Here is a 12,491-nt window from a genome sequence, read left to right on the forward strand (position 1 = left end):
GAATGATGATGTTGGACTCCAAGTCATGGTAGCTTTATCTTACACTAACTTTGAATTGTGATAGCTCATGCTTGAAAATTATTCAAAATGACATCAACAAGACAAATGTAGAGGTTGTTATAATGTTGTTGGCGGTTTTGGTATCCAACATGTGCAAGGTTACGCTTATGCAATCACTTGGGCATTTTTTTACTTGTCTACAACATAACACCATTTGAGTGTACCCCTTGAAGACGAGACAAGATTCTCAAGAAAATCAAGGTGTCCTTAGTTGCCTTGGAGGCTGAGAAGGGCCTGAAGGTAAAGGTTGGTTAGTTAGACAATGGCCACGATTTCAATTACTTATAGACCTTTTCAAGGAACCCACAAGAGCTTATGACCCCCCGTATACTCCAAGACTACTCACATAGTGGCAAAGTCTACTTAAAGCTCCTCTAAACATGCTTCACTATAACCCTATCTATAAGAAATTGGAGGCAGCAATGGAGAAGAGAATGAATGGTGTTACAAAGGATGGGAAGCACATGGCAAATTGAGATTGAATGAGCAAAGATATGCAAGTGAAACAAATAAAGAGTATGGTACTGATAGAATTTGAATACGAGAAAAATAAGGACAGCCGACCTGAGGTGGAGGTAACTTGTCTCAAGTGAGAAAGAGGAGAGGCATGATTAGGTGCAGTGGGAAACCACTGTCTTGCAAATCACGTTTTCCATGACTCGCGAGTTGAAAGCATGATGAAGGACAAAAGATGGAAAAGGTTTTCCTATGCCAGAACACATAATACGTCAATGCTGAATTTCTAAATGGCAACATAACTGCAAACCTTCCATAAATAAGTCTTCACAAGAGCAATTGATATACCTATCTCTTGTCAGGAGAACAAGGGCAGTATAGACAAAGTTCACAAAAAATGATGGATTTACAATCTATATAGTCGATTGAGATCAAGAGACTGCAATACATATACATCTTCATCAACATACACATATATCATTCAAATTCCACATTTGGGTAAGTAACACATACACAAGAAACCATCTTTAACGCTTAAGCATAAGAAATGCTTCAATTGTTCTGATGTACTTCATATTATAATCGAAAAAGGAACCAAGAACTCTTGGCATTAACAAATCCCTTCAGCTGCATTGAGATTTACATGTTACCACAAACTGTCCATAATTTCCTGCATGGAACGTCTTGGTAAGCACAATTACATTATCGTGTCATTTTGAACAGCCTGGTTTTTTTTGTTCTTTTTAGAAAAACAGGGTCGTAAATTCTCTGTTTTGTGTTCTTTATCCAACTCCCTTCTGCAAGATATACTGCCTTAAAAACCGCATGGTGTATACTTTAGGTGGAATTTGACATACTAGAATAGTTTGTACCTGTAACTAGAGAGTTACATGATAATTTGCTGATATATCCTCCTATTACATGCAGCACAAATACCTGCTTTGCCAGCCATGTTCTCATAAGGAAGTTTCTTCTCCAGATGGACATTATGCTCATGTTTTAACAAGGCTTTATCCCAATATAAAAATCTATCCTTATTCTTCCAAAACCCGAAAACCCCTACCTTGACATTTTTGTTTCGAACCACAACTAGATGAATTCTAGTTTTCGTTGAACAAATCTCGATGCATAGACCTCCTCTTCATCTTCTTCGTGGATAACCCGCCACTGGTGGCCGTCTCTGACGAGAATTCGCCATCCTTGAACCTTCCCAATCAGCCTTATGTACACTGCCTCCTCTACTTAATACTGTCATTGACGATGACCAATTTGTCTGTTGTGCTGCTATATCATCTTCTTCACGATCATTATATTCTAGAACTCGTCTCTTGATATCTTGCTTCTCCTGTAGCTCTGCTGCCTCTTTCTGCTTTGTACTCTGAACAAGCGAAGAATCCCGCGGTATGTGAAGCTGTCTTGTTTGCTGTTTATTGCCTTTCTTAACAAGGACTCGGAAAGCCACATTATTGCCACCATCTAGCTCATCTGCTATCTCATCTCCACTCTCTATATCTGTTATATTTCGGTTAATATGCTCTTTCGAGCTTTCAAACAAATTCATCGGAATCACCATGTTTAATGTGGGGCGTGATCGGATTTCAAGCTTCCTAGAATCAATGCTTTCCTGCATAACAGCTCGCAGCTCACGTTCAAATTCAGCTTCTTCTACAGGATCGATTTCTGCTGCTTTTTTCTGCTTTACTTTTACTTGATCTTCCTCATCAGAACCTGAGGCATCCCCTCTACCCTCTTCTTCTTCCTCCTCACCTTCATCATCATGTTCGTGATACTTATCTTCATCCAAGTCATCTTCCTCATCTTGCCCACCATCGCCATCACTGCTACCACTCTCAGAATCACTTTCTCCTCTAATTATTCCATCACCATTCTGTCTTTCCATTATCCCATTTCCCAATTCATTTTTCTGATCTGATTGGCTGGTTCCATTGGTGGAACTAGTTGTATTTCCATAAGAAATATCTCCACTTACAGCTGGATCTTGGGCAATATTCCAAGTCACACCACTTTTTGACTTGTTATACTTCAATTCTTGCTCCTCCATGTCAATTATGGCAGCGGTCACCTCTTCAAAGGAAGTGTACCGTATCATTTTGGGTCGTAATTTTGCGAAAAGATCCTGAAGTATAATCCTTGAGATGAATTGAACAAAGAGAATACACACTAGGACATGCAATCAAAACATGTGAATTTTGAAGGCATACATACCTGAAGATCAAACTCAACATCTAAAGGAATCAAGCCTTTGCTCAGGAGATATCTTTGGAAGTAGATCATGAAGCGATCTAACCTTCGTTTGGATGACCCTCTGTCAAAGAAATGCCCACAAGTCTCCAGTAACACAATGACCATCCGCATGCGAAAGCAATCTTCTGGTGGATCCAGCACATCTTGCTGTGACAATCATATTCACAATCATACATATAAAGACCTGGTTGCTTTAAGGTAATTTTGTTTCAGAACTGTTCAATCTCACCTCAGGTGTTCCATATCCAAAGTGTAGAATTAGGTAAAGAGTATCAAAAATGGCCCATGAATCAATCAAGCGGAAGTTATAGAGCTCTCCTAAAAAACGCATATGTGCAATGCGTTTCTGTTGCATTCCATACTCGTTTTGTTCAAGACCCACTCGTATTTGTTCCAATACCTGAAATTAAACCAGTAGATTGCTAAGACAGAAAATGTTGATCATTTGCAAATATTCAATTATTAAAGGATATGATTGAATACTTTGTAGAGCATGATCTGTATTCATGAATTATCATCTGCTTGATCAATGCTAGAAATAACGCATCAAAGAATGCTAAAAGCAAAGAACATTGATGCCAAAGACATATCCATTTAATACATTTCTCAGTTTTGGCTTTTATAGATATTCATATGTATGCGCTGCAGTGTTCTTATAGCTTTAGGGTTTCATAGGCCATTGGCCTCTTTATAAAACTTCGGTATATTTTTAAAATGCCTCTCCCCTTATCAGATTTTTGTGCTTATTTCACCTTAGTATCCCCTCTCCCAACTGAACTTTGGAAACAAGATTTCGTTTTTCTGAGTTTTTCTTTCTCATTAGAAAGGTGTTTAAATAAGATACCTCATCCACTACTCCGATGGAGAAGGCCTCATGATAGCGACTTAGACATGCAGTCAAAGACGCAATTAGATGCACTTGGCTGTATTTCCCCTTGTGAACTTTCATGAAACAATTCAAAAGATAACGTTCACATTCACTCCAAGGAAGTTTGCGCAGCTGCTTTAATACATGATCAAAGGACGGCTCATCTAAGTCAGCAAAAAGAAGCTTCCGAATGTACTGCAATGACAAAGAGACCAACATGAAAAGATGTTTAATTAAAGAAAAAGCATCACAATGTTTGACCATAAGTTCGACTTTGAAACTACAGCATACCTGATGCAGCGGTGGACGAACTTTAGCAATTCTTGCCGACCTCTCCGGTGGCTTGCATTGGTAGTATGCATTTTCAACCATGGTGCTATGCCGCACATCCAAATTCTTCACATTCTTCAGCCGCATAATGATGTCAAGCATATTTCCCATTCTAACAGTTGTGTCTGGCGATCGGTAAAGGAAACGGCCACATGTCTCAAGAAGATTGCAGGCAACATCAATGTTATGATGACTAAAATCATCAAGGCAACACTGCATCATAAAATTGTTAAAATAGTAAATCTTCCCTCCAAAACATAAGCATTAATGTATCTATGCATATAAATATGTGTGTGAGTATTCATACACACACACACACACACACATATGAAGGTGACCATTCTAACATGAAATATCAGTAACCTTAAGGCAGCTAAACACAAGTCCTGGTTGTGCTATTTTGAATTTGGCCAGTTCTCCAATAAACCTTATATTTTTTATTTTCGTCTCTATATTCATTTGATCCTGTTGACAGCCACAAGAGTTTGTAAGAGTTGCATCCAAAGAACATGCAGATAGACTGTTTTTCTCTCAAGCTGTATTACCTTCTTATTGATAAGAAAATTGAACTCTTCTTCTAAAAGCTGTAAGAGAGCCGGTGCGATATCTTTCATACAACTCGATAAAGTTGCTACCATTCTCGAGTAGTATGGAAGTAATTCCAAGGATGTGCGTGGAACACTGAAGAGCCCTCTCACAAGTTTTTTCCTGTTGCTCTTGGAATTGACATAGCAAAAGTCAACCTGCCATGTACCGTACACAGATACAAGAAGATCATTAGGTTGGATAAATTTCACAAGTGTTCATTTCACATCTATAATTATGTATACTTAGGCTCCTCTGTTTAAAGAAACTCCTAACTATATTGATAGAATCGAGACATTGGATTGAGAAAGAATGATTGATTAAAAAATAACATTTTGTGCAACCATAGGTGAAATTTCAAAACAAACTTATATCATAGAATTAAGATTCGTCAAAGGTCATCATCAAGAAATTATATGGTGACACGTTGGGTGTAAGAACTCTAGTGACTTGAAAAATGAAAGAAATTTAAGTCTTTTTCAATATGTTTAGCTCTGTGTGTATTAAAACTGAAAGTCTGATAGAATACCCTACAACGGGAAATGTGAGCATTGGACAATACCAATCAGTATATACGACTTCTGTGGGCTCACTACCTTTGTCATGAATCCTGTTGATTCAGTGAATCAGACAGAGAAATCCTCACCAATATATATATGACTTCTTCTATAAGCCTAACTTCTCTGATCCCACAACCTTCATCATGGCAATCTACAATGGCCTACTGCAAGAAAGTCAGCTGTGAAGTATCGCACCATGTTCTATTTAAATTAGAACCCCATGGTTTCCATAAACAGAAATGATGCTCTTGGCTCAAAGAAATTGCCTGTATTGTAAGAGACCCTATCAAAATCCATACACATACGATTCCAAAATCTGTTTATGAAAAATGACATTTCCTATATAGGAAACATCATGACTATAGTGTTAAATGTAAGGAAACCAGGAGGCTGTTAGTTATTGAAGACTGAATGAAAGTGGATCGATCACAAAGATGAGCCATCTGAATGGAAAAAACTAGTCAACACAATAACATTCACCTGCATACATTCATAGGAAACCAGCAACATCCATTGGACATTGGAAAAAGAGGGAAGTTCCCAATGGGAATCAAGATGTTTTAACCAAGATCTTAATGTTTTCTACAAGTATTCATGTTTAGTTTTGAGTTTTGAGTTGAAAATAATGAAAAAGAGTTTGAACTGTAGAGCCGAACTTCATCTTCATTAATCAACAAATAAAGGAAATACAAATATAAATGTTAAGCTCGCCTACAACTGACTTTAAAAAAGAAAAATAAATAAATAAATAAATATATATATATATATATAGAGAGAGAGAGAGAGCAGAAGGATATTTCTATTTGGTTTTCTATCTAATATGTCACAGGTCTCATGATGCAAAATAATTACCAATCCCCTTTGCTCCTTTCCTGCAATTCTACATGTTTGCTTAATGATTTCAAAGAGACATCAAGAAGATTACTCTTCAATGGGATCCATGGATTCATATATGAGTCCAAAGATGACCACATGTAAGGCACAATACATGATGGATTCTAACATTCAACATTGTAAACTTAACTTGGATTGAAAATATTTCATCAGTATGGCTCGCACAACTTTGTTTATCATCTTTTAAAAACAAGGCAAATGGAATGTGCTGAATTGCAAGAGGACAGCTGATATTACTAAAAAACGTTTATGGTGTTGTAATAATATTAGGTCCCGGAAAGTAGCCATATAATGTAAGCACATAGTTCCTTAACTTTTCATTCAAACATATCCATGCTTCCTCAACAAAAACTTGAGCCCATAGCATGGACCATCATGGAACTCCCAATTGTCCTTATTTGGTTAGTTCGTCTTGAAACTTTCAAGGGGTATTTGGTTTTAATTCTTATTACAGCAGATTTGCTGACATAGATTGTTGCCAGTGTACATGAGTGGTTTTGACTTTGATAAATCAAATATTTCCTCACGTACCTCAACATGAACAAGAGAATTAGTCATAGTATGAGAAGAGTTTCAGCTCCTACATATGTCACTTGTTCTATTGGTCTTGGATCTCATTGCTCTTTCTCTTACAAGTTAAAACTAATGATAATAATCCTTAAACAAATCCCATTTGTATTTTCACTAATCCATACTCCAATGGAGCTACCTTCCTCATATTGGTTTCTTTTTTCTGTCCCAGGGTCATCGAGGTTCAACGGGCCTTGGTAAGGAGCAAGAACTAGTTTTAAATATTCCACCACAGTCATGGCATAATACATGAGAAACAAAATGCTATTGATGTAAGTACTTACTGTTAGTTGGTCAATTAAATCTCGACTAACACATCCTGGAAGTCTTTGGAAAAAGCTATCCAGATTTGTGCCTTCATGCCCTTTCACTTTCTCCTTATCACTCTCTTTGTCGGCCTTTTTTTCAACATCCTTTTCTTTTTCTTTTCCTTTGTCCCCTTCCTTGATTAGCTCCTTCTCAGAATCCTTTTCCTTAGATTTATCCTCAGACATTGAAGAGTCACCATCAGGCTCTTTATCATCATGTTCTACTGATCCTCCCTCATTTTCATTTGGACTAATTGCCCCAGCTTTTGGTGAAACACTATCGATTCGGATATCCTGCAAATAATTGATATAGCTTTTTGAATGATTATAGTTATCCATCTTGTTCAAAGTTCAAACATGAGAATAATACCGGGTGATTTGCATAAACAGAAGGTCGCAAACATGTTTGGAAAATATATTAACAACTTCAGACGCTACCTGTTGATCAGAAACTTTGCCCTGGTCCCCATTTTTTGTTTCAGATTCACCTAGAAGCACTGCTGGTACAAATGCCCTATGTCATATATCAACATAATTTCTTTATTAGCGTAATTATTTAATTAGAGGAATGGATGCATATTAATGGTCTCTACATCCTGAAACTGTGCCCACAATTTGTATCTGACAGATGCAGGATGACATAGATGGAAAGGCCATCCAAATGAGTTACGAAAATATAATTTGTAAAGTCGCTTTTAGACATGCTGTCAGGACAGGATTTGTGGATGTTCTTACGAACATTGCACCCAATAATTTGATGGAAGACAAAGATCATGCATGATGCATTACAGAAATGGAAAAATTATAAATAAAATGACAACCTTAGATCTGGTAAACTCTCATAAAATGATTTTGTATCCTCGTCATCCCAAATGGATTCAGGCATTGAGCTGTCCTTTCCAGTTGATGCTGATGCATTCTCATCACCTGTACCAATTCTTGTTGTATTACCATCTTCTGGCATAACTGGAGGTTGTAAATCAATTGCCTCCGCAAAGCTGTTCAAGTTGCCGTTTCACATTTGTTTCAATATAATTAATAACCGTTATAGAAAGAACAAAACAAGACATTTTGTACTGATTTGAGGAAAAACAATTGTAGACGTGACCATAAAACTAAACACACTAATAATTCATGAAAACTAACAGACATTAGCAAAAGTTGCAAGAACAAAATGCCATAAAACCAGAATATTCATGAAAACTAACAGACATTAGCAAAAGTTGAAAGAACAAAATGCCATTAAGCCAGAATATTCTTTTACATTTTAAATGAGGGCTTGTTATATGTCCTAGCATATTTATCCCTGCACCCTTTTGATAATCTCCGGTTATTAAAATTAGGAATGCATACATTCAACAATAATAAAATGCTCTGTAAAAATGACCATAGCTCTTGCTTCAAAATAGAGTGACTTCTTGAAAATAGAGGAAATGAAATGAAATGTTATAATAACTTCCTGAAAAGGTCAAAATACCTACAAGAGACGAAAGTTATATTTGTGAATCTTATACAATGTCGGGGAAAATAAACTAAGATAAAAACTGCACCTAAACTAGCTAGCTATACATTTTAACTAGGCTACCATCAAATAGAGTGTGAGATGACTTACGAAGACACACTTCGAAATAGATGCTCATAAGATTTCCTTAGTTTCTCATATGCTGATGCATTTTCTTCAGTAAGTTCACCTTTTGCGTTCAGCATGCGCATATTTTCATGTTCCATCTGCCTAAGGGACTTTTATAGCACATTGAATCAGTGTCAGTGAGCCTTCTCCAAGAACCATAATATAGCATATAAATTAAGTAAATGCAAGAGAAAATTACTGAATGTTCAGAATGTAGAAGCTCGGTCACAGAATCATAGAATGATTGAAATATTTTCCTCAAATGTTTTTTATGTTCTGGAGTAATAGTGAGCTCCCTGTAAAGCTGGGGAACAAGGTCAAAAACATGTCAATAAATGTCTTGCTACTTCATTAATTAAAGACCAAATAAGCAGAGTAAATCACCTCCTCTTGAGCATCATGCCCTGAGAGCGGAAGACCAAGAAACACTCTTCCTTGACGAGCAAAGCTGACTAATAATGAAAGATTGGTTTGTACAGTATCCCTATCACGAAGATGCTCCGCGTGGGAGAGATCTTTAACAATGCTGACAAAGACACCAACATCCTCAATGACACCACAAACATAAAGCTCCATGAGAAGCTTTAATGTGCTGCGCTTCTTCATTGCCCGAGAGCTTCTATCAGCCTCAGGATCTTCAACAGATTTTCCAGGGGAAAATGCCTTTAAGAGGCCTTGTAGTAATGTAGGGGCAAAGTCCTTATATCTCTGGTGAAGTAAGGAGCACACCTGCAATTGGAGTTTTAAATCAGACCAAGAACACACAAGCAAAGCATCATAATGAAGGTAATTAGAAATATGAGGACTAAGACAACCTGAACTGCAGCATTAATATCAGACGTTTTCAGTTTCGCTTCACAAATGGCCGCCACAGCTTCACTGACAAATTTACTCAAATTCACTGCCTTCAACTCTTCTAATAGGCCTTCTTTCTGCTCCTCATTGATTTGTTTCAGTTTCTTAATGACAGCTGTATTTCGTTTTATGCTTGAATCAAGTGTCCTCAGGAAGTTTGTATCTACGACAAAATATACATTTTGAAAAATGATGTTAACACAACATTCCAGAAACGCATGCCACAAGCAGCTTCTAACATAGATAAGAAATGTGATTCTTCCATGACTTTTGTAAAGATGAACAATTAGATAGAAACTTATCCATTGCTACCTATTTCTTATGCACAGACATGCAGTTCAGATTAGCTCAAACAAATCCAATAGTGCAGATTATTACCATCTCTAAAAGGCCGCATAAAATTATGGAACTAAAATTTTACTATATTGAACCTGAGTTGTTAAAAAATAAGATAAAAGAAACATGTTAATTTATTCATGAAACCAAGTCCTCATTGACAAAGAGTCAGGAATGCTGTTTCTAATTTCCTTGCCATGTGATTGAAAAAATCAGCGCTACACACCGAAACGAATTTGCTTCCCTTAATACAAAAAGTAGAAACTTGTAAATGAATGATCATTGGGAAAAAACTAAGTAAATAAAAGTGCTGAAAAACAAGCATAAAAGCTCATTGTCAACCTATATCTGTAACGATCACTTTTTGATTGCCCAACTCATTTCAGTCCTCTTATGCTCTCTTCTAGATATTGTTTTAACATTCTTAAGAGTACGCGTTTAAACATGTGTAACAAGAAAAACCCTCAAAAGAATTGAAAAAAGAACTGTATTCAAGGTCATGAACGAGGTACATATGCAATCATCACCTCGTGCATACCTAGCTCAAGAAGTGAAAGCCCATCAACATTATCATGCATAATTACTCACGTTATCAGCACCCCTAGATAGGTGCAAGCTCATAAATGAGCCCACAAAAGTGGTAGACAACCTGGATGAGCAGAAACAAAGAAAGAATACGCATGTAACAATGAAAAAGGAACGACCAACACTGACAATTTATACGTATATACATAAATATTTCTCTGAGTGTGTGCGTGTATATATATAGATATAGATATAGATATATACACGCACACACACACAGAGGCATATCCTACAGATCTATGGCAATAAATAAAGCTAGAGGCATACCTTTTGCTATTATGATACAAACATATGACTACAAATTATTTTGGTTTATCATTACACTAAGACTTGATTTCAGAATGAAGGAAAAAGAGCAATCAAAAACAAGGAAGAAAAACGTATTCATGCTACAATGAAGGTAATTGAATACCATACCAGGTCTATCTGGAGACAGATTAGATTGACGCAACATCCGCTTTGCCTCAGCTGCAAGTTTTTTCATTTCTTCCTGGTGGACCATTGCTAGCTGCAAAAAGTGAATCTAGCACAAGTCAAATGCAATAATAATCATATTGAATCAACAACTGATGAAGAAATGTTTTGGTAGAAGAGATGGAGACCCTATGTAGGTCTACAATGCTTATTTTATTCACACTGCTCACAACAGAGACAGCAGGTTCTCTATTTCAAACAATTTGCATATTTTTGGGTAAGTCTACCCCTTTCCCGCTGCCTGTCTTTCTCCTTCAACCATTCACACCACATTCTGTTCCCCCTCTACTCTTTATTAACCTCACCAAAAGCCATGGTATTGCATAAGTTCGTACACTATCCCTCCTATCAGCACACCAAAAAATCACAAGCTTGGTGCTATTCCAAGAATTTAGATACATCTAACCTGAAAGCTCAGAAGTTCCAACGGCTGCATGATTCATAGAAATTGACTGTAAATATCTATTTCTCTATTTTACCTTAACATTTGATATATTTCTATTGAAACTATTCCCCTTACAGATATCTTCACCTAGCATGCTCACAAATCCAGCTTCCATTTTGGTGAATGATCGTATCCTCCCAGACATTATGTGATACATAAAATGATTGAGAAAAACTTCTCTCCTTAGATATCTTCTTGTGCTCTAAAACTTTCCTCGAACATCAGGTAGAAATACTTGTGAATGATGCTGCATATGTGAGATAAATCAATGTCTTCACTTGTGATATGAGAATTTTTCGAGCACAATAAGGCCTTCAAAATTTAGATATTTTTGTCAACTATCCTCCACTCACATAATCCATCTTCCCACAAGCATTTCTCATGAAAAAAATATTTGCAAATAATAATGGCAAACAGTTTTCAAGAAATTGCTTACCTCATCTTCTTCTTTAATATGTTCTTCTTCTGTAGTAGATTCTGATGCTTTTCCATCAACGGGAGAGTGAAATCCCCTCTCTTTTTGTCCAGACATTCCTTTTTTACTGCAATTTTTTGAACGCTTGAGACTCAGTTGAGGAAGTTTTCTTCACGATGAATTTGGTTGAACTTGTGTCGAAAAGGAAAGAAATTCTTGCAGGAAAGAAAGGGACTAATAAGAAGAATACGACAAAACAAAAAAGCTTGATAAAAAGACCTGCTTACTATATTGCTTTGAAGCAGGATTCTTCGCAGAAATCTGGCAAAGAGATAAAGAAAAGAGGGAAAAGAAGAAAGAATGAAGAATGAAGAATCTAAATTGTTTTTGGAGCGGATTTCGCGACAGAAATCGGACAAAAAGATGAACAAAAGAAGAAATAAAGAGGAAAAAAAGAGGGAAATAATAGAGAAAATTGGTTAGCTTCGCGAAATCCCATAGATTCCACTATTGCTTTGGATTCTGGAAGCAGGTTTCTTCGCCGAAATCAGGTAACACGATGAACAAAGGCGAGACATAGACGGAGAGAGAGAGAGAGGGAGAGAGGGAGAGAGGGAGAGAGAAATTTCTTACATACCTGGCAAAGAAATCGTTCGACTCCGCGGAGAGAGAGAGAGAGAGAGAGAGAGAGCTTTTCTGTCGCTGAGAGGGGCTGAAGTAGAAGCAGAAGCAGAAGCGGAAGCGGAAGCGGGCACACAGACAAGATTATGGAAATTTCCAAAACTACCCTCCTCTCACTTTTCTGAAATTATCCAAACAAATACCCCTTTTTCTAGTAAAGTTGTTTAGAGTCTA

At 36.9% G+C, this 12,491-nt stretch overlaps 1 protein-coding gene across 2 annotated transcripts; it reads right to left on the bottom strand.

Moving 5' to 3' along the window:
* Window positions 1-1,190: 1,190 nt before the first annotated feature.
* Window positions 1,191-12,382, bottom strand: LOC147854036 (regulator of nonsense transcripts UPF2). Of its 2 annotated transcripts, none has more exons than XM_087331898.1 (17): window positions 12,274-12,382; window positions 11,658-11,851; window positions 10,720-10,810; window positions 9,342-9,544; window positions 8,911-9,255; window positions 8,726-8,830; window positions 8,509-8,636; window positions 7,718-7,894; window positions 7,335-7,410; window positions 6,873-7,190; window positions 4,525-4,722; window positions 4,343-4,444; window positions 3,941-4,192; window positions 3,626-3,844; window positions 3,011-3,181; window positions 2,743-2,928; window positions 1,191-2,653 (listed from the first exon to the last, which is right to left on the bottom strand). In XM_087331898.1, exons 2-17 carry the CDS (start codon window positions 11,751-11,753, stop codon window positions 1,658-1,660), a joined length of 3,663 nt encoding a protein of 1,220 aa, XP_087188024.1. In that variant the 5' UTR covers window positions 11,754-11,851; window positions 12,274-12,382; the 3' UTR covers window positions 1,191-1,657. The 2 variants fall into 2 exon arrangements, with proteins under 2 accessions (XP_087188024.1, XP_087188025.1); XM_087331899.1 differs by having other exon boundaries at window positions 11,658-11,827; window positions 12,274-12,365.
* Between the last annotated feature and the right edge of the window lie 109 nt (window positions 12,383-12,491).

Source organism: Azolla caroliniana, unplaced genomic scaffold (assembly GCF_043228905.1).
Source record: "Azolla caroliniana isolate FFs.n. ecotype wild unplaced genomic scaffold, voAzoCaro1.0.p SCAF_16, whole genome shotgun sequence".
NCBI classification, from domain to species: domain Eukaryota; kingdom Viridiplantae; phylum Streptophyta; class Polypodiopsida; order Salviniales; family Salviniaceae; genus Azolla; species Azolla caroliniana.